The sequence below is a fragment of the Peromyscus maniculatus genome, chromosome 8 (genome assembly GCF_049852395.1).
Source record: "Peromyscus maniculatus bairdii isolate BWxNUB_F1_BW_parent chromosome 8, HU_Pman_BW_mat_3.1, whole genome shotgun sequence".
Classification (NCBI taxonomy): Eukaryota; Metazoa; Chordata; class Mammalia; order Rodentia; family Cricetidae; genus Peromyscus; species Peromyscus maniculatus.
The window spans coordinates 72,316,659-72,337,254 of NC_134859.1; the positions used below are offsets into that span (position 1 = coordinate 72,316,659).

Genomic DNA, 20,596 nt, shown 5'->3' on the forward strand with positions numbered 1-20,596 from the left:
CAAATCAATTTTAAGCAAATAAAGATAGAGATCGAAAAAAAAAACTCTATTAAAAATTTGTAATTTAAATGTCTATAGAATGGATCAGCATGCAAATTAAAGCCCAGAGACATCACAAAATACCCACTGAAATTATTACAATTTAAAGAAATACAGTGGTCAAAATTTTTAAGCATTTGGGAAATGTAAGATGATTGTCATTTTCAAAATGCTGTTTTGTGCATTGTACAAGAGTAGAGTCAAGCATTTAATATCTGACCACATCATCTTGCTTTTACATAATCACCTCAGAGAAACAAAACATAGCCACACAGAAAGTAGTGTTTGAATACTGAATGAATAGCAGTTTAAATATTCTTAAACTGTGTTCTGAAAATGGGAACCCCTGAAGAATGGATAGAAAAATGACAGCATATACTGTTCTGTAATGTAACAACTGCAATACTGTTGATGCTCCCAGTGACTAGGCCAGAAAATCTTGTAGAAGTCCTTTCAGAGAACCCTTTTATCTCAGTTCCAAAGTAGGCACTAGGAACTTCATTACAGGAAGGTAATCTGTGGTTTGAGCTGGATGACTGGCGAGAGGTTGGATGATAATTGTAGACATAGAGATGTATTTCTGATGTCTGTATCTTATTTTTGGTAATAACTGTGTTGGCATATTAGACTCATCAAAATGAGCACATGAAATGAATATGTTCATTGTAAGTAAATTGTATCTTAATAAAGCTTAATAAATTAGAAATATATTATGACATATAATAAAAATATACTCGAATATTTGGAAAAATAAGAACATTTATAAACATATACCTAAATATGACAAAAGCATATTAAATTTCCTAAATGGTAACATAAGCCTATTGAAGATAATAATATTACAGTAATTATTTTGGTGTTTTGAGGTATGCTCTTGTTTTGTAGTTTAGGCTGGCCTTGATCTCGCTCTTTTTTATTTTAAAAATTTATTTATTTATTTATTATGTATACAGTCTTCTGCCTGCATGTATGCCTGCAGATCAGAAGAGGGCACCAGATCTCATTGTAAATGGTTGTGAGCCACCATGTGGTTGCTGGGAATTGAACTATGGAAGAGCATTTCTCCAGCCCTGCTCTTCATCTCTTGATACTGCTCCCTCAGTCTGAGTGTTGGGATAAGGTTTGTGCAAGCTGTCCAGGTCCACAATGCTTATTGATAAAACCCATGGGAGAATTCCAGCACTTGGAGCCTCCTTGTAGCTGGTTGGCTTGGAACTTTGCATGTAGACCAGGCTGGCATCAAACTCAGAGACTGCCTGCCTCTGCCGCCCAAGTGCTGGAATGAACACGTGTACCACTGCACCTGACTGTTACTTCCTTCTCTGACAACTGTGGATGTACTTCTCCACACTTGTGTGTTGTTGAAAGTGTCACATAAATGGAGTCAAATGTTGATGGTTTTAATGTTCATTTCTAGAGTCTCATTTCATCAACTTTGTTTTCACATATTTCTGGAGGATCTCTGTGAGTTCAAGGCCAGCCTAGTCTACAAATAGAGTTCCAGGACAGCTAGGGCCACACAAAGAAACCCTGTATTGGGAAACTAAAACAAAACAAAACAGACATACAAACAAACAAAAACCATGAGAGAGCCAGAGGCACTAATAAAATCCTAAAAATTTCAGAATTCAATGTCAAAGAACAATTGAATGAAATAAAAATTATCACATTTTATTCTCTAACTGCTAAATATGCAGGAGCCTGGATCCAATTTAAAGAAAAAATAAGTCATACTTTGCTGTGTGAAATGTATGTGTACAATATCATCTCTTTAATTTGAACTTAATGTTGGTTACAGATATAGACAACCCTAGGAAGGCATCGAATAAATCATCTCTGTTGTTTTACTTAGCTCTGTTTAATTCATTGTTTCTCACAGGATGTTTTGTAGTGTGTTTTATAAAGGTTTATATTCTGGGCTCCTAAATCGGAAGAATACATTGAGTTTGATTACCTGTGTCTTTAAAAAGCCTAAGAAACATGCTGCTATAACTACTGAAGAAATGGATGTTTCAGGCCAGTGGCAGAGAGTTTGCATTGTTTGTGGCATTCTCCTTCCTACACCCGAAACAAACAAGCCTCCAAAATAACCAGGGAAAAAATATGACACAGGGAGAGAGGGGGAGAGAGCTCGCATGCGTCTGTTTGTTAAGAAATGGATGCTGCCTGTGGGTAGTGGCTGGTTGTGGCGCATGCCTTTAATCCCATCACTGGGGAAGCAGAAGCAGGTGAAATTCTGTGTATTTGATGACACAGAGCGAGTTCCAGGACAGCTAGGGCTACACAGAGAGACTCTGTTGAGAAATAGATGCTGTGTACATGGGGACCTTGCTTTGAGAATGTTGTTGTTGTGTACCTGTATTCAATTAGTTGACTTTAATAACCACAATGTTAGTAAAAGTTTTATGGGCCTGAGCTGGTTAAAGATTTCTATCAATAATGAGATTATATTTCTTTGCTTTTGTTTTTTTAAAAATTTGGCTATATACCATTGTAAGTTTGCAATTGTACAAGCATTGATCAGAAATAATACCTTGTAAGAATTAATGGTAAAATATAAGCTCTTTTTATGAGTGCTGCTATGTGTGACTTCCCACAAAGACGTCTGTCTGACCCTGCTGTCCGTGCTTATGACTCTTTTTGGAAGAGAGTGTGAGTAACTGGTAATTTGTCTTTCAATTTTCGTGTGTGTACATGATAAAGAACCATGCAATTAGATAGGTGTTATAAATAGGATATGTGAAAAAAGACAAATCTTGTTTCCAAGATTTTATAGCCTATGCTCAATGCTGTTTTGCTAGTCTTTAATTTCACTCTTTGGTCTAACCAGCTGACGCCCAGTTGAAAAGACTTATGTTCTGATGAAGCCACAACAGCCTTAATGTTCACTCTGCAGCTCCCTGAGATTCTGGAGAACACCGTGTACCATCAGCAGCTTTAGGCCCCACCCTCCAACACTAAAGCTCATCTATCAAACTTGAGGCCCAGAGTGAGGGAGAGGAAGCTTCCAGATAAACACACAGCAGCGCCTAAACAGCTAATCACTCTGGGCTTCCGCTTCCAGGCCCTATAATTAGAAGCCCTTCTTTTCCTTGTATTCCCAGATGACGCAAATGCTTTTTGTGGCTTGGCACCTCGTTTGGGGCGTGGGTTTAGTTTATGGCCAGGCCAGCGTCTGGTTTAGTCTTCTGATGCTGCATAAATAGTTCCCAAGCCACAGTCTACTCTGTGAGACTTCTTCCTTTTATGTATATGTGCTTTTAAACTTGTGTTGTAGGAAAAAAAAAAGGAGCTTACTATTTCCTTTGCAGAATGTATGTAAAAGAGGAAACTATAAATTAAAAGAAAGCACTTGATTCTGTAGAAGTACACTAGCTGTTTTTTCCTTTTCTCTCTGACTTTTTAAGTTTTCATATGTTTTGTGAAACATGTAAACTCACTTGTGGGTTACGAAGCCAAATTTGTTAGGAAGAATGGAAGAGGATAGCATCTGAGGTAGGATACACATATGTATGTAGAGGTACACATGTTAAGGACTGTTGCCCTAAAGGTTTGGAGTGGTTTACATAGGAACAACTAGATAGATCAGTGTTGAGAAATGCTCATGTGTGATTGCCATTCACACGTAGAACAGTAGTGGTCTTGATTTGGTCAGCCTTTCATTTAAATGCTCATTTTGAGTAGAATGCTATTCTGAAAAAAAAATATATTGATATTCATCCGTAGTATGTGATTATATATTTAGTATAAATACAAGCTCCTCTTTTTTTTCCTCCCATTACAATGATGTTTCTGTTGTCAAGTGCCCCAAACCGATTTGTGTGGAAAGGCCGAGTCAGACGATAGCCATTGAGTTGTGCTTACTAAACTTACAGTAACTGACAAAAAGCAGGAGTGGAAAAAGCATGCCTTCAGTATAGCACACGGCTGTGACTAAGCATAGACATGCATAGCTTGAGTCGCAGTAGGGGAGGAATGGGGAGTGTGTCAGTGACTCCTGCTGTGACTAGGTGCTTCGTGGGAGAGAAGCTAACATGTGCATTAATTGTTATTATCCATTGTTAAATTACTTACCATAATTGGTAATTTTCATCACCTAAAATATACGTAGCCAGGAAAATAGCATCTGATACTTAGTGCATTACCTAGAGCCACATTTAACCCTCAGAAACTGCACCCTCAGATGGATGGTAACCTACCTCCTGTGCTGGTCATTCATGCTCTTTTATTACTACAGGACGGTAAAACACTCTATAAAAAAATTCAAAAGGATAGACGCTGGAGGCTAGGTACATCAATGTACTCTACAGAACAGTCAGTTTATATTACAAAGGGATCAGTCCTCAAAACCATAGCTTAAAGCCAAAAGCTAAAAAATGAAAGAAAAAAAAAAAGATTTCCTAATTCCCTGGTAGAGTAGATACCATGATCAAGAAGGTGGTTTACATCTATTATTGTACTTTGGGTCTGCTGACCCCCGTGATTTCCTCAAATATGCGAACCTCAATTGCATGATTTGTGGTAGCTGGGAACTGTGTTCTTCCCCAGCATACTTGGGTGTGGTGGTGCATGCCTTTAATCCCAATACTTACGTAATTATTCTAAAGTAATATGTGCTGTAGGGAGGCAGAGGCAGGTTAATCTCTGAGTTTGTGGCCAGCCTGGTCTGCAGGGTGAGTTCGAGGATAGCCAAGACTACAGAGAAACCCTGTCTTAAAAAAACAATAGTAGTAGTAGTAGTAGTAGTAGTAGTAGTAGTAGTAGTAGTAGTAGAGAATCCAAAATAGAAAGTACGTATGAGGAATAAACACATGGAGAAGTGCAATAATTAAAGTCATATTGGATCTGTAATCTGACAAAGCAGGGCGCACTAGTTTTTGTCTGTACTCCCAGGCGGGAGGATCAGATTTCAGAATTCAAGTATCAATTAATATGGGGACACATGATGGAATATTACTCAGAAAGAACGACATGTTGATATTTGCAGTAGCCAGGCACAGAAGCACAGACCCCAGCAATCACACAAAGGGAACCTGTAGTCCCATGTTCAGGGCTTGGCAGCAGGCACAGGGAGGTCCAATGTGCTGTGGACGGTAGGGTAACTGCGATGACAGTACCATGTTGCACGTTCAGAAAGTACATGTGAGTCTTCACCATGAGGAAATGGTGAACGATCAAGAAAGGAACCTGTTTTAATTATATACACTGTATGCCTGTGTCTAACCATGCAGCCTTTCTCTGGTATAATTTCTGTGTTTTCATGTATCACTTAAGTTTAATTTTAAAATTTTTGTGACCTTGGATTGGCCAAATGACTTGTGACATGTCACCTTTTCAAAGTCAAGAATATACTTTGGGGAAGGTGCTACTGGCAGTTTCAGTAAATGCCATGCCAGGGCAGAGATTATTTTTACTTCATTAATTTTTAAAATGACACTTATTTATGTGTGCGTGCATGTGTGTGATTGCATGGCAGTGTGTCTGCATTTGTGTGTAGAGATCAAAGAACAACTTGTGGTAGTTGGGTCTCTCCTTCCACCTTGTGGGTCTCTGGTTCAAATTGGAGTTACCAGGTTTGGGAGCAAGTGCCTTGATCTGCTAATCCATGTTAGTTAGTTAGTTAATTGTGGGTGAAGGGTCTCAGTTTTTGTCCAGGCTGGTCTTGAACTCCTGGGTGCAAATGATCCCCCTGCCTCGGTCTCTTGACTAGCTGAGAAGAGAGATGTGTAGCACCAATCTAACTCAGCGAAGACTAATTTTACATGAGAGTCTTAGTAGTTTGATCATTATATATTGGAGCTTACTGGAGTCGGTTTAAACTCCATGATGGCACATCATTTTGACATTAATTGTTCCTTTTTTATTTTTTATTTTTAATTTTTTTTGGTTTTTTTCGAGACAGGGTTTCTTTGTGTAGCTTTGCGCCTTTCCTGGAACTCACTTGGTAGGCCAGGCTGGCCTCGAACTCACAGAGATCCACCGGGCTCTGCCTCCCGAGTGCTGGGATTAAAGGCGTGCGCCACCACCGCCTGACTAATTGTTCCTTTTTTAATTTGTGTATACATGCCTATGGTAGTCAGAAGACAATGTTGGCTGCTGTTCTTGGGTATGCTGCTCACCTCCTTTGAGACAAGGTCTCCCATTGGCCTAGAGCTCATGACTTAGGCTACACTGACTGGCCAGCGAGTCCAGGGACCCTCTTGTTTCCATGTTTTCAGTGCTGCACCACCAGGCCAGGCATTTTTACATGAATTACAGTGAAATTGGATCTTCTTTCAGTCAAAACCATCCATCACCAACTCAGCTTTCTTCCCAGCCCTCCCTCTAAGTTGCTCTAAGTTCTGCATGTAAAGTTTCTTTCTGCTGCTCTCACATGGACGTCCTACTCCTGTTTAGTGCTTGCACTTTTTTGGTACTGGTGTGATGTTCATAGAAAGAATGTGCTTTATTTTAATTCTTTTATTTCATAACCTTATTTCCTTTTCCCCTTTCATAATACTCAAGAATACTAAGGGTTGTCCTGTATCTTATCCACATACATAATCATTTTTATTTTTATCCTTTGCTTTTTTTATCTTCCAGGAATGCTTTTAGTCACAACAGACACTCTTGGCCATGACTTTCATGTCTTCCAAATTCTGACTCACCCTTGGTCATCCTCACAAAGTGCTGTCCATCATCTGTATACTCTTCACAGGGGAGAAACAGAAGCCAAAGTAAGTTGTGTATTCTTCCTGAAGTGATTTCCCTGTGTAATATGGTATTTGAGATAGTTGGAGATTTATATCAACTTGGAGATTAGTATTTATGAGAAAACAATATTCTCTGTGGTAGAGTGAGTTCTCATGAATTACGGAAAGACACCTCGTTTTGACCCAGTGAATACCTAAGAAAATATCCACCTTGTTAAAAATGTTGGTGAAGATTGGAGAAATGCCTTAGCGGTTGCGGGCACTTGCTCTTCTTCCAGAGGACTCCAGAGCAGAACCTGCACTCAAAACTTCCTGCATCATGAGAGTGCTCACAGCTTCCTGCAGCCACAAGTCCAGAAAATCCCCGAGAACCAGTGTTCTCTTCAAGTTTCTGTGGGCACTTACACACATACTAAAGTAAAAATATTGCCAGAGCTAGAAAGATGGCTCAGTGGTTAAAAGCATAGGCTGCTCTTCCAGAGGTCCTGAGTTCAATTCCCAGCAACCAACCACATGGTGGCTCTCAACCATCTGTAATGAGATCTGGTGCCATCTTCTGGCATGCAGACATATATGCAGACAGAGCATTCATAACTAAAAAATACACACCAATAATTGTTTTTTAAAAAAGAAAAGCCTAGATTAAAGAGAGCGAAAACGTGACAGCTGAGTAGATCAGTTTGTCCTTATCTTGCATCCTAACCCCGTTTGTTGCACAAATGAAACGTGTCGTCAGTTGATCTCTGTTTCGGAGGAGCTCCTGAAGAGCTAGTTTTCATTTGCTTGTTTTTTAATATATTTTGAGACAGGTTTTCTTGTAACTCAGGTTGGTTTTGAGTTCACTGTGTAGCCAAGGATAGCCTTGATCTCCTGATCCTCCTGCCTCCACCTCCTCATTGCTTGGGTTGCCTGTCACCATAGTAGGCAGGAGTTAATTTTTAAAAATTTATGCATACAGCTATGCAAGCATGAATTTTCACAATACTTTCCTTTATAGGATTTACTGATTATTTTACTAGGTACCAGACATGGAGCCTTATAGTTATTCAGTCATCTCCTCCTCCTCCCCGCCCCTCGCCTCTCTCTCCCCCCTCTCCTTTTCTCCTCTCCCCCCTCCCATTATTTTCTTTTTCAAGACAGGATTTCTCTATGAAGCAGTCCTGGCTGTCCTAGAACTTGCTCTGGCTGGCCTCAAACTCACAGAGATCCACCTGCCTCTGCCTCCCAAGTGCTGGGATTAAAGGCATGGCCACCACTGCCTGGCTCAGCATTCTATTCTTAAAATCACAGTGCACACACTGTATATTTTTCTTTTTCTTACTAGCCTAAAATCTCAGTAGGTGATTTAATTTCGCTGAGCTGGTGGCTCTGCAGCTCCCAGCACACCACCACATATTGCCCCATTTTAGAATTTGTAACTGTTCCACTAGATATGGTAACAGTATCTGTGTTCTCACCACTGAAGAGGTGGAGGCAGAAGGAACCAGCTGGGGTTACACAATGAGGTTTGAGACAAGCTGTGAGACTCTGTGGGGGAGTTGGGGGGCACAACCAGAAGTTTATTTTTAACATGGCAAACTATTTTAACTTTATGATAGTTGTCTGTCTCAATAAATAGTGGGATTTTATTTTTAAAATAAGTTGTACCTTATTGATTCTTGAATATTTTAGGCCACTCACAAAGCCAGACATATTTTCTCTCAGGTTTTTAATTCATTTTTTATTTTTATTTTTTGCTGGCCCAGTGATCAAACTCAGGACTTCTTATAATCATGGCCAGTACTCAGCATCTCTGAGCTGTGGTCCAACCCAGCTCTGGATGGCCAGCATGGCCCGCAACCCTCGGTGAACATGCATTCACTATAAATGGGAACATTTTCTTACATAGACATAAGAAGCCCCTGAAATACTAAGGGAAAAGAAGTCTGCCCTTTGAGCTGTCAACTCCAGCTAAGTGTCATTAGTTGTTTTTCAACACGTGGCACAAGGATCATCCCCAGGAAAAGGGATTGTCATATTTTTAGTCTACTTCCTTCTGGAACAGTTCACTATTTCTTGGCTGCTTATGATTTCTGTATATTAAACGTTGCATCCCTTTTCTTCTCTAGAATCTTCCTCACTGTCACAGAGGTGTTGGTCTCGTTTTATTCTGTGAGGTGGAGTGCAGTTTTCACTGGTAACTTGGGCTATGTGTTTGAGATACGCTTTCACCACGTTCTCCAGGCTGGCTTGGAAGCCTCCTTCCTCTTGCCTCTGCATGATGGGAATACAGACACACAGCTCTGCTAATAATTGGATCAGGAGATGGTTTTCTTGATTCCTCTTTAAAAAGCATGCATTTGTTCAATAGTTATTTTAGCATTCAGAGTGGTCCACATTTGGCAAACTGGTACCCATGGCCTCAGATATATCTCAGAAATGTCTTGATACATCTCTATCAGGTTTTGAGCATTCTTTGATGTGGGTCTGACTGCTTTTTGTCCAGCTCAGTTGCCTTTGTGCTGCGTTTTGGGCAGCAGTATTATGTTAGATAGTTCTCTTATGTGTAGATTTCATATGGCACAGTTCACCTCCTTATTCTCATTTATAAAGCCTGTTTGCCTTATAGGCATCCCCAAGCCTCATCAAAACCATGGAGAATTTGAATGTTTTAAGTACTTTCCCCCTGTTTTTTGATGGCTCATTTTTTTATTAGTGTTATTTGTTTTTGAACTTACCTTGAAGTTCGATGAGGAATATCAATCTTTCATAAGGTTCCTGATGACAGTAAGTCTTAGGACAGTGTGAGCATTTTTTTTTTTTTTTTTTTTTTTTGGAATAAAGGTTTGGTATTGCCAACTGTATGTCCATTCATCAGGTAGGCAAATGAAATAGAACTGTAATTTGAAATTTCTAAAAGCAAAACATAAAGATATAAGGACTTAAGTTGGTAACCATAAAATTAATTGTTGTAAGATCTTGCCGAAAATTATTTTGAACTGATAAAATTTAATACCAATCATGAAATCTGTCTGGCACATGATTTATCTGGCCATCTTTGAATACTTGAAAAATCATATTATTCTGAATTCTTCCAAGAACTCCAAGGGCACTTTAATCAGGCGAGGGAAAAAAAACCCAAAGTATATGGATCTAATTACGTTGAATTAAGTTGTTTTGTGGTCTTTGACTGGGGATATCCTCTGCATCTGACAGTAATTTTCCTCTTGAAGCACATATGCTGTGAGAAGAATGTCCTTGTTCCAGCAGCAATAGGAGCCACACTGATAGATGCCCTGTTAGTAAACTCCAGCGTGTCCCTACCCACGCCCCTCCATACAGATGCCCTGTTAGAGACCCCAGCGTGTCCTACCCACGCCCCTCCATACAGATGCCCTGTTAGAGACTCCAGCGTGTCCTGCCCACGCCTCTCCATACAGATGCCCTGTTAGAGACTCCAACGTGTCCTACCCACGCCTCTCCATACAGATGCCCTGTTAGAGACTCCAGCGTGTCCTACCCACACCCTCTCCATACAGATGCCCTGTTAGAGACCCCAGCGTGTCCTACCCACGCCTCTCCATACAGATGCCCTGTTAGAGACCCCAGCGTGTCCTACCCACGCCCCCTCCATACAGATGCCCTGTTAGAGACCCCAGCGTGTCCTACCCACGCCCCCTCCATACAGATGCCCTGTTAGAGACTCCAGTGTGTCCTACCTACGCCCCTCCATACAGATGCCCTGTTAGAGACTCCAGCGTGTCCTACCCACGCCCCCTCCATACAGATGCCCTGTTAGAGACTCCAGTGTGTCCTACCTACGCCCCTACATACAGATGCCCTGTTAGAGACCCCAGGGTGTCCTACCCACGCCCCTCCATACAGATGTCCTGTTAGAGACTCCAGCGTGTCCTACCCACGCCCCTCCATACAGATGCCCTGTAGTAGACCCTGTCATGCCTTGCTCAGTCCCACGGCAGTCCTTTTTGTAGTTCATTTGGTGAATAGCAATTTCATTTTTAAAACGTAAAGATTGATGATTCCACATTAAAACAGTCTTGCAAAGTAATATGATTAATACCTTTTTAGTTCTGAAGTGGAAATGAATCTAATTATTTATATTATTAGTTAAGGCTATTTGTCATTTGTGATAAAAATTCAGTATTTTGTGTCTATATTCCAAATACTATGTATTTACGCTTATACTGATATAAGCATGCCACTTTTTTCTGTGTCTTTGGAAAGGTCTATGCATGGCTGGTTATGTCATTTTCTTCAATCTATCCCTCAAACCTTAATTTTTTTAAGATGTAGTTCACACACTATTGAAGTGTAGAGTTCCCGGTATCTTACTATATTCTCAATGGTCTCGACTGTCACCTGTGCTCGGCTTCTGTACCTTTCTCATCTCTGAAAACACACACAAGTCTGCATTTCTGCTTCCCCAGCTTTCCTGTGCACGTGACGGAGATAAGCAAATTACTTTCTTTCAACTTTTAATTATGTAGACAAGTGGGAGCCTTTCCATATTTCCTTAGGGCTTACTGAGGACAGGGAAAAGGAACTCGCACTGTGCTTGATGTCTCCTTGGATGAAAGAGATGGTTTCATTCTAGGAGACTGAAGTCACAGATTCAGAGGTCAGATTCTGAGAGATCTGCCACGGACATCTGAGAGTGGAAGGAGCATACATCAGCAGGGAAGGAAAGATAAAGCTGTATTCAAGGACAGCATGATTGATCTTTGCAGAAAGTACAAATTACTCTTTTAAAAATATGCACATAATAAATTGTTTTAACAACATTAAAAGTTAGTATATGAAATCAATCTGGTGGTGTAGGCCTAAAATCCCAGTGACATAGGAGGGCAAAACAGGAAGATCCTAAGCTCAAGGCCATCCTGGCCAAATTATTGAGACACTGTCTCTAAAATGGAAAAGAGGGCAGGGCTGTAGTTAGTGGTTATAGCATTTGCCTAGCTTGTCTGAGCCCTGGAGTTCAATCACTGTGTGGATGATGAACTCAAGTGCATGGACTTGCAAATGTAGGCGCGCGCGCGCGCACACACACACACACACACACACACACACACACACACACACACACACACACCACCACAGAGAGAGAGAGAGAGAGAGAGAGAGAGAGAGAGAGACAGAGAGACAGAGAGACAGAGACAGAGTCAGAGAGAATTTCCAAATCCTAATAATAAGTTAACTTAAATAGATCTTAGCCTCTAAAATGCTACATTATTCAGGCTCTGGGAGGTGGAAAGCATTGCTAGGAGTCAATAAAGGCCTGACTGTGGAAAGTTTAACTGTTGTCTCTTCCTGGAGTAAAGATAGCTTTACAATGTCATTTTTCCTCCCAAGTTTATTTGTAATTTCTATCAAAATCTCAGTGCGATTTTTTTCCAGTAGCATTTATCAGCTAGTTTTAAAACTTTATATGCCTTACAATGTAGAAATGTTTGCTATCTACCTGATCCCAAGACTTACTGAATTTACATGAATCAAGTTCAGTATTGCAGCTCTCAGGAGGGAGAGGCAGGAGGATTACTGCAGACTCAAGGCCAGTCTAGTCTTCCTGGTGAGTTCTGTCTGAATACAAAACAAGACAAACAAACATCCAAACAAGTAGTTAATTAGGAGGGATTTTTGAGAGTTGTGACCTATATACACAGTTGATTGTTGATTAATTAGAAATCTTAGAGGAATGATGGACAAATATGGACCAGTACCCATAAAGCTTTTATAAGGAAACTAAAGAAACTAATGTTCCTTAGGTTTGGCACAGATTTTTAAAAATGTGACACTAATAGCAAAATCCATTAAAGCATGCAATTTATAAACTTTGGCTCATTAAAGTGAAACACTTTGGCCCTTTGAAAGAAACCATTAAGAGAAAAAAGAAAAAGACAGGAGCTGTCTTGCATCCATGATTCCATTTAAGAACAATCAGCTGGTTCGGTTGGCAGAGCGCTTGCCTGGTGTATTAGTTACATCTCTTGTTGCCATGACAAAACACTGACAGAGGCCACATGAGGAAGGGAGGTTTGTTTAGCTTTCAGTTCTGGGGTACACAGTCCATCATGATGGGAAAGGTGTGGACTCAGGAGATGGAGGCTACTGGTCCCTCATCCACAGACAGAAAGCAGTGAGTAATGAGTGCCTGTGCTCAGCTTACATTCTTTCTTTGTTAAAACATTTATTTGTTTAGTGTGTGTGTGTGTGTGTGTGTGTGTGTGTGTGTGTGTGTGTGTGTGTGTGTTTTCTTGTGGCGATCAAAGTGAGTTTTCTTCTTCTAATTTGTGTTTTCCATCTGGGTTGTTTCTTGATCTGCTCTCACCCACTCCACTTGGCTGTTTTTATTCAGTTCTGGATGGACAGACCTTGAAACCATGTTAATGTATGTGAGATGACCACAAGCTCTTGATCCTCATGGGATACAAGATGTTTGTTAGTTACCCTGATCATACCTTAGAAATTGCCTTTCACAAAAATCCACATTTAAGGTATGATCAAGATGGCGCTCTATACATTTTTGGGGAGTTTCTGGTGCCTGCCCGCATTCCTTGACTGCAGGCACATCTAACCCACTCTGTCTCTGGCATCACTGTGGGTCTTCCTCGTCTGTGTCATCTGCCCCTATTAATTTTTTATGGAGATTCAGTTTATTGGACATACTTTGTACATTTTTGCTCATATGCCTGCTCTTGGACTCACTCTTCCATTTTGGTAAACAGAAGCATTTGTAGACAATACATAAACGAATTGGGCATGCTTAGTCCATGGTCACTGTTGTCATTCTCGGATTAAAAAGGTGAGATGGATTTCCATTATTCCCCCGTGCTGATTGCTGTTTACTTCAGCCTTCCTGAGGTCCTGGCCTAGCATATTCATCTTAGCAAAGCCATCAGTGAGCACTGGAGAGGAGCTCTGTGGGCCAAGGGGCTTCTGAACCAGGGCAGTGTTTCATATAGCAGTGGGATAATGTAGGATGCCAGGGCCTTGAGATCACCTATTCCCCCTTTGAACCTTTGATCCCATTTTCTTTTCTGGCATCTTTTCACCTTCAAGTTTACCTACCCAGAAGTAGAACTGCATCGTCCCTGGCCCCCATGGGTCAGTTCTGCGGTTAGCTGCTCCTTAAATAGCTGACTTCTAAAAAGCAAGTGCACTTGGCCACTCTATCAGGCAGGTGGCGATGTTGCACTGAGATAGCGCATCAGGTTTCAGCAGCCTTACCCTCAACCAGTGTTCCTTAGGGAGTTCGCTGTTGGCCCTGGTCGGTGGTCCATTGTGAACCTGTCCTCTGGGTAGGTGGTGGAGATTTCTGAAACAAGCATTTAAACCAGTTCAAACTTCCTGGGTGTTGTGAAGCTGACCAGTCATTCCGAAACAAGGAATGGCATACTCAGTGTGAGCCTGAGCCTTTTCCCAGTGACAACTATAGTGAGGTGACAGCAACCACTGTCTGGGTGGCAGGTGAGTGAGGACTTTGACCTCACATCCCCAGCTCCGAGTAGCTGTGGCAGGGGCCAGGGAACATCCACGCACACAGCAGGATGCTCCTTCTTCCCAACACCGTCCTGCTTCACCCTCAGGCTTTGGCATCTCTATCCGCACCTCTTTCACCTCCATCAAGGTTGGAGGGTTGGCCACAGGAGCCAGGTATGTGGCAGCACATTCGTTTCCACCAGTCTCTATCAGATAAATCAAATTTATGTGGATCCGTTTTCGTGAATGCGTGTCTATTCAATTTTGTGGCTTTTTTTTGGGGGGTATGGGTAGGTTGTATCTATACCACCAATTTCAAAATACTGAATTAGTCCCTTCAAATCACTTTTATTTACAGTCCTACCTTCCGTAGTTTGTGGGAACACTCACCTTCAAAAGGCACTTAAGATCTTTTGTAGAATTTGCTGTTTTTTTTTTTTTTTTAAGACAGGGTCTCATAGCCCAGGCTAGCCTTGAACTCTCAGTTGTCATACCTCTACCTTCCAAATGCTCAGATTATGTTTTGTGCCACCACACCTGTCTTAATTTAACTTTTTTTTTTTTTTTGACAGTGTCTCACTGTGTATCCCTAATTGTCCTGGAACTCACTGTGTAGACCAAGCTGGCCTCTGCCTTTGCTAGAACTAAAGGCAAAACCCAATACCCAACTCTTGTTGTAAACTTTTAAAATCTAGCTTTGTATTACATTACTGTGTGCGTGTGCGTGTGCGTGTGCGTGTGCGTGTGTGTGTGTGTGTGTGTGTGTGTGTGTGTGTGTGTGTGAGCATGTGCACAGGGCTGTCTCCCCACTGAACAGGATTTAGTGTACACCACAGATCACTGAGGACCTGCTCTCAGAACTCAACTGTTCTTCTGACCTCCGACCCGAAGGTTTCTCTTCTGTACATTTTGTTTGGTCAGGGTGTGGAGTCTTCTTGACTATTCTTTTCAAGTTATTGCCATTTCCTCTGCATGAGGCTGGCTAGGCCAGTGCTTCTCACTTCCCTGTGTTATTCCATCTCGTTTTGGTGTGGGGAGTATCCTTGTCTTGCCTTTTTCAGTCTTGTGGGAGTTTTCTTTCTTTTTTTTGGGGGGGGGGGTGTTTTGTTTGGCCTCTGGAGATCTGCCTGTTTCTGCCTCCTGATTGTTGGGTAAAGGTGTGAACAACCACTGCCCAGCCATTTTTTTTTTTCATTTTTCCCCCCTCTGGAGCTGAGGATCGAACCCAGGGCCTTGTGCTTGCTAGGCAAGTGCTCTATCACTGAGCTAAATCCTCAACCTAATTTTTTTCATTTTTGAATAGCTATTTTGTTCTTGTTCTTGTCTGTTTTCCCTTCTCATTAGCTTTTTCTCTCATGCATGTCTCTTCAGCTGTTATTCAGCTTCTTTTTCCTTTCTCTCTCTCTCTCTCTCTCTCTCTCCTCTCTCTCTCTCTCTCTCTCTCTCTCTCCCTCTCTCCCTCTCTCCCTCTCCCCCTCCCTCTCTCCCTCTCTCCCTCTCTCCCTCTCTCTCTCTCTCTCTCTGTCTCTCTCTCTCTCTCTCTCTCTCTCTTCTCTCTCTCTGTCTCTCTCTCTCTCTCTCTCTCTCTCTCTCTCTCTCTCTCTCTCTCTCTCTCTCTCTCTCTCTCTCCTCTTTCCTTCCCTTTCCGATTCCTTCGGTGTAAGATGTGTTTGTTTGAGTCCTTCCTAGGTAAACAGTCCATGGCTATGGTTATTCCACACTGCACTGGTCTCAAGTCGTATATTCTGATTCACATTCATTTGCTTCCATGTGTCTGTCAGTCTTTCTGAGACTTTCCCTTTGATCTGTGGGTTACTTAATAATGTGTTGTTTAATGATCATGTTTAGTCCCCGTTCCTTCATATTTCTGTTAATTTGTGGTTAGATTATTGTCAGAAAACATGGAGGATTTCATGTCTTTGATGAGGGAAATTTTAGTCGTAGTACTAAAGGAAATTTAAAATCACTGCTTTTTATAATGGTTGCTTTTTCAAATAAATTAATGTCAAATATTTAGCATCCTTGGAGGCTAAGCTCATATTTCCAACTTAGAAATGTGAGAGCATTGAGAGCCTGATTTCCACCATGGTGAAAGCGTCCTTCTGCTTAGTGTTTCTTGTTTCTGTTTGCCTGCTTTCCTATTGCTTATGTGATTACCACTTCTTAGTCTTTCTAAGCTTGTACTCCATCTCTCCTATTAAATACAGGGCAGAAAAAGGGGCCAACAAAGTCAGTCCCCATTTTAAGCTCTGTTAAAAGTCCTCAAGACAAACAGGATTGAAGTCTTCATTCCTTTTGAATCTTGTGAATTAAAAATAATTTAAGCCTGCTAATTAGCTCAGAGACTTCATTCCTAGCAGTGTTTATTTAACTTTGTGGCTTCTCCACAACATCGTCTCTACGGCACGGACCTGCTAACTACCAAGCACACCACGCAAGGCACCCCAGACACTACTTTGTGTGCTTTGCATAAAAGTTAGCTCAGCGACTCTCCTCTTTATATCTCAGATATATGTCAGATATCAACTTTCCTGGTTGAAAATCGAATTCTTCCTTATGCCTCTGAAGGACAACAGAGGGCGAGAAGTGTGAGGTCTTGCTCTGACTGCTGGTTCCTCTTTCTGCTTCAAACCCATTTCTACTCTCATACAAAATTTTTACATGTAAAAAACATATGAAACACATAATGGTCTTGTTGTCCTTTGTTGAGCAAATAAAGAAAGGATGGAATGAATATTCATCCAGTAAAAGGTTTGTATAGAACCTTTCTCCTACATTCCAAATGTTATCTCCTCAAGCCTGATTTGATTTCCATTAAGCTTTATTTAATCTATTGCACATATAGCCTTTTTGAGAAAAGATGTTTTTCTTTTTTTTTAATTTAATTTTATTTATTTTTTTGTAGTTTTTTTTTTTAAACATAAAACCAGGTTATAATGTAAATGTTCAGTAAAAAGTTATTTTAAAAAGTTTAGTAATTTTGGTCTTTGGGTTTTTATCCAAGCATTCTCCTCTTTCTGATTTCTTGTCTTCTTCCTCACTCCCTCCTCCTGCATGTTTGCAAAGGTGGAGTTGGTGGTTCAGTCATTAGTCCTGCTTCGCTTATGACAGGGAGAATTCGGGGAGTGGGGACAGAAACAACAAGGTTTTTTGTTTTCTTCTTCTTCTTCTTCTTCTTCTTCTTCTTCTTCTTCTTCTTCTTCTTCTTCTTCTTCGTCTTCGTCTTCGTCTTCGTCTTCGTCTTCGTCTTCGTCTTCTTCTTCATCTTCGTCTTCTTCGTCTTCTCCGTCTCGTCTCCTCCTCCTCCTCCTCCTCCTTCTCCTTCTCCTCCTCTTCCTCCTCTTCTTTTTAAGCTGGGATGTGCTCTTCACAATAAGTCTTGCACTTCTTCAATTAATGCCTCTTCTTTTGGGGACGTAGGGCAGCTTGGAGGCAGGGTTTGCTCTGTACCCCATCTGCTGACTCAGCCTCTAGGGTACTAACATGGCATGTACGTGCTGCCTCCCCCAGCCCGAGTTTTCTGTCCCTAGCTCATTGCTTTACCGCTACTGTTTCCTTGCCCATTATTTTAGAGATCGAAGCATTAATATCCCTGCTCAGGCTGGGCGGTGATGGTGCACGCCTTTAATCCCAGCACTCGGGAGGCAGAGCCAGGCAGATCTCTGTGAGTTCGAGGCCAGCCTGGGCTACCAAGTGAGTCCCAGGAAAGGCGCAAAGCTACACAGAGAAACCCTGTCTCGAAAAAACCAAAACCAAAAAAACAAAACAAAAAAAATCCCTGCTCTTAATTTCTTTTATCAGGAAACTTGATACTTTCTCAGAATTCTATAATCCCACCTGATTTTGTCTCAGGGAGCACACCTGTATAGAGGAGATGCTAGGCAGGCAGGACTAAGCTTTCGTCATTGTAGGTGGGGCAGTAAGGCCTGAAGATGACTCTTGAATTGCCACTCACCAGGCCTCTGTGTAATCATTGCCTATTCAAAGTACAGAAAGTTTTTGATCTGATTTTAACATCAAATAAGTATGTAAGGGTATAGAGGCATCACATGATAATAGTATGTACAGTTTCTCTAGCTCATAACTTTTTCTTTCTTTCTTTCTTTTTTTTAAGGAGGGTGCTAAACTAGCTTTGTTTTAGTTTTGGTCATTATGAGGTAGAGTCTAACTTTATAGCCTCTGACTGGAATGGACCTCACTCTGTAGAATAGGCTAGCTTTGAACTCAGAGATCTTCCTGCCTCTGCCTCCTGAGTGCTGGGGTTAACTGCATGCACTACCTCTGGCAGTTTTAAAGTAACTTTTTAAATTAAAGTTTGAGATGGTTTATTAGTATATGTTTGGAAGTGTCTGAGATGCTATTTTCTATATTTTAAATGCCAGACTGTAACATCTGGACTTAAATTCATTTGTTTCACCTGTGCTTTGAATTTGACATTTTTTTGTGTGTGAGTTAAATGGAATTTTAAGTTTGTATATAATGTTGGGTAGTCATTTATAAAACTTTAGGCATTTTGTGTCCCATGCAGGTAAATTTGACTGCATTGAATGTTGATTGGCTAAAATTAGATTTTAAATCAGTGTAATATATAAAGTGAATCACTCATTGCCCAGAAGAATTTGTGCAAATTAAAATTAACTATAGTATAACTGCTGTATGTATTAGGGAACAAATACATTTGCTTTCTGATAGTCCATCTTCATGTTGTTACTGTGAGAAACAAATGTGAGATGTGAATAGTCAAAAATATCTAATTCATAGGAAAGATGAGCCAACTGGCAGGGCTTTCCAGACCAAGTCAGTACTGTGCGTTTTTCTTTTTCTGATTTCGGGACAGTCTCACTGTGTAGCTTTGGCTGGCCTGGAACTCTCAGTGTAGACCAAGCCAGTCTCAAATTAACAGTCACACCTGCTTCGGCCACCCAAGTACTGGCTTCTTATGACCATGTAGCCAGATCTTCCCTTACATTTTATTCCAGTCGTGTTTCATGTAGTGCCAATAGTGAGCTGAGGTGAAAAGGATCCTGGAGTCAGTGCCTGCTTACCAGGCTTCCCTACCAGCACTTCTCTTTTCTTGATACCAAGAGTGTCTAAAAGATTTTTTTTTTTTGAGACAGGGTTTCTCTTTGTAGTTTTTGTGCCTGTCCTGGAACTCACTCTGTAGACCAGGCTGGCCTTGAACTCACAGAGATCCGCCTGCCTCTGCCTCCCGAGTGCTGGGATTAAAGGCGTGCGCCATCACCGCCTGGCCCAGAATTTATTTTATAAATTTGTTATTTTATTATTTTTAAGAGTCTTGTATGTTTTTATGTGATATGTTTTATTTATTATGCATTAACAAATGCTTAGATGTATTCTTAGATAATAACAATCATCCCTGGGTGTTTAATTGATGTATATCTCTAATGTAATTTTCTGAAATAATCATGTGTTATCACCACGTGTTAGGCACTTGTCTCCTGGTTGTGATGAAATGCCTGGCGAGAATCAGTGTCAGCAAGGGTTTGTGGGAGCTGACGGTGGAGGGCGGGTACAGCCCACGAGGGAAAGGCAAGGTAGTGGAAGTGGGATGTGGCTGGTCGTAATGTGACCTCACGAGAAGCAACGATGTGAATGTGTGTGTGTGCGTGTAGGCCAGAAGTAGATGCCAGCTGTCTTTACTTCTTCCCCTTACCATTTGAGACAAGGGGGCCCACTGAGCTGGATTCACTGATTGGGTAGACCAGCTTACCTACCCATTCCTGGGATCCCCTCAGCGGCCCCCCCCCCCTTACACCACCATGCGGAACCATAAGCTTTTGTGGCAGTCCCTTTACTCACTGAGGCGTCTCCCAGCCTGCGGAACACACAGTATCTATGTCACATAGCCCTGTAAGTCAGTTGCAGGGGGACCACAGAGGCCTCTTCACTTGAAACTGCAGAGACTGGAACCCTCTACTCCAAGTTTGTCAGATCCCCACATGGAGTTTTGGTGACCTGCAAATCATTTTTTAGATTTATTATCCTTTCTTACACAAATTTGTTAAGGAGGCAGCCATTTCTATTCCTATTTCCATTCTCTTCCCGTCCTTAGGTAACCCTGGATGATTTCAGCTGTTTTTGTCTCTTTCTTCCTTCCCAGGTTCAGGACATCTGTTTCAGCCATGATTGTCGCTGGGTGGTGGTCAGTACCCTCCGGGGTACTTCCCACGTTTTCCCCATCAACCCTTATGGTGGCCAGCCTTGTGTCCGCACACACATGTCACCACGAGTAGTGAATCGCATGAGCCGTTTCCAGAAAAGTGCTGGGCTGGAAGAGATTGAGCAAGAACTGACATCTAAGCAAGGCGGCCGCTGTAGTCCTGTTCCGGGCTTATCCAGCAGCCCTTCCGGCTCCCCTCTGCATGGTA

At 41.5% G+C, this 20,596-nt stretch overlaps 1 protein-coding gene across 9 annotated transcripts in view; it reads left to right on the forward strand.

Moving 5' to 3' along the window:
- Bcas3 (BCAS3 microtubule associated cell migration factor) overlaps positions 1–20,596 on the forward strand; it is a 502,165-nt gene that overhangs the window by 149,183 nt on the left and 332,386 nt on the right. For all 9 annotated transcript variants that reach the window (XM_016001738.3, XM_042282536.2, XM_006983187.4 and 6 more), the window contains exons 14-15: positions 6,622–6,755; positions 20,329–20,593. In XM_016001738.3, the coding sequence (XP_015857224.1) occupies positions 6,622–6,755; positions 20,329–20,593 (399 nt within the window). The remainder of the gene's footprint in view (positions 1–6,621; positions 6,756–20,328; positions 20,594–20,596) is intronic.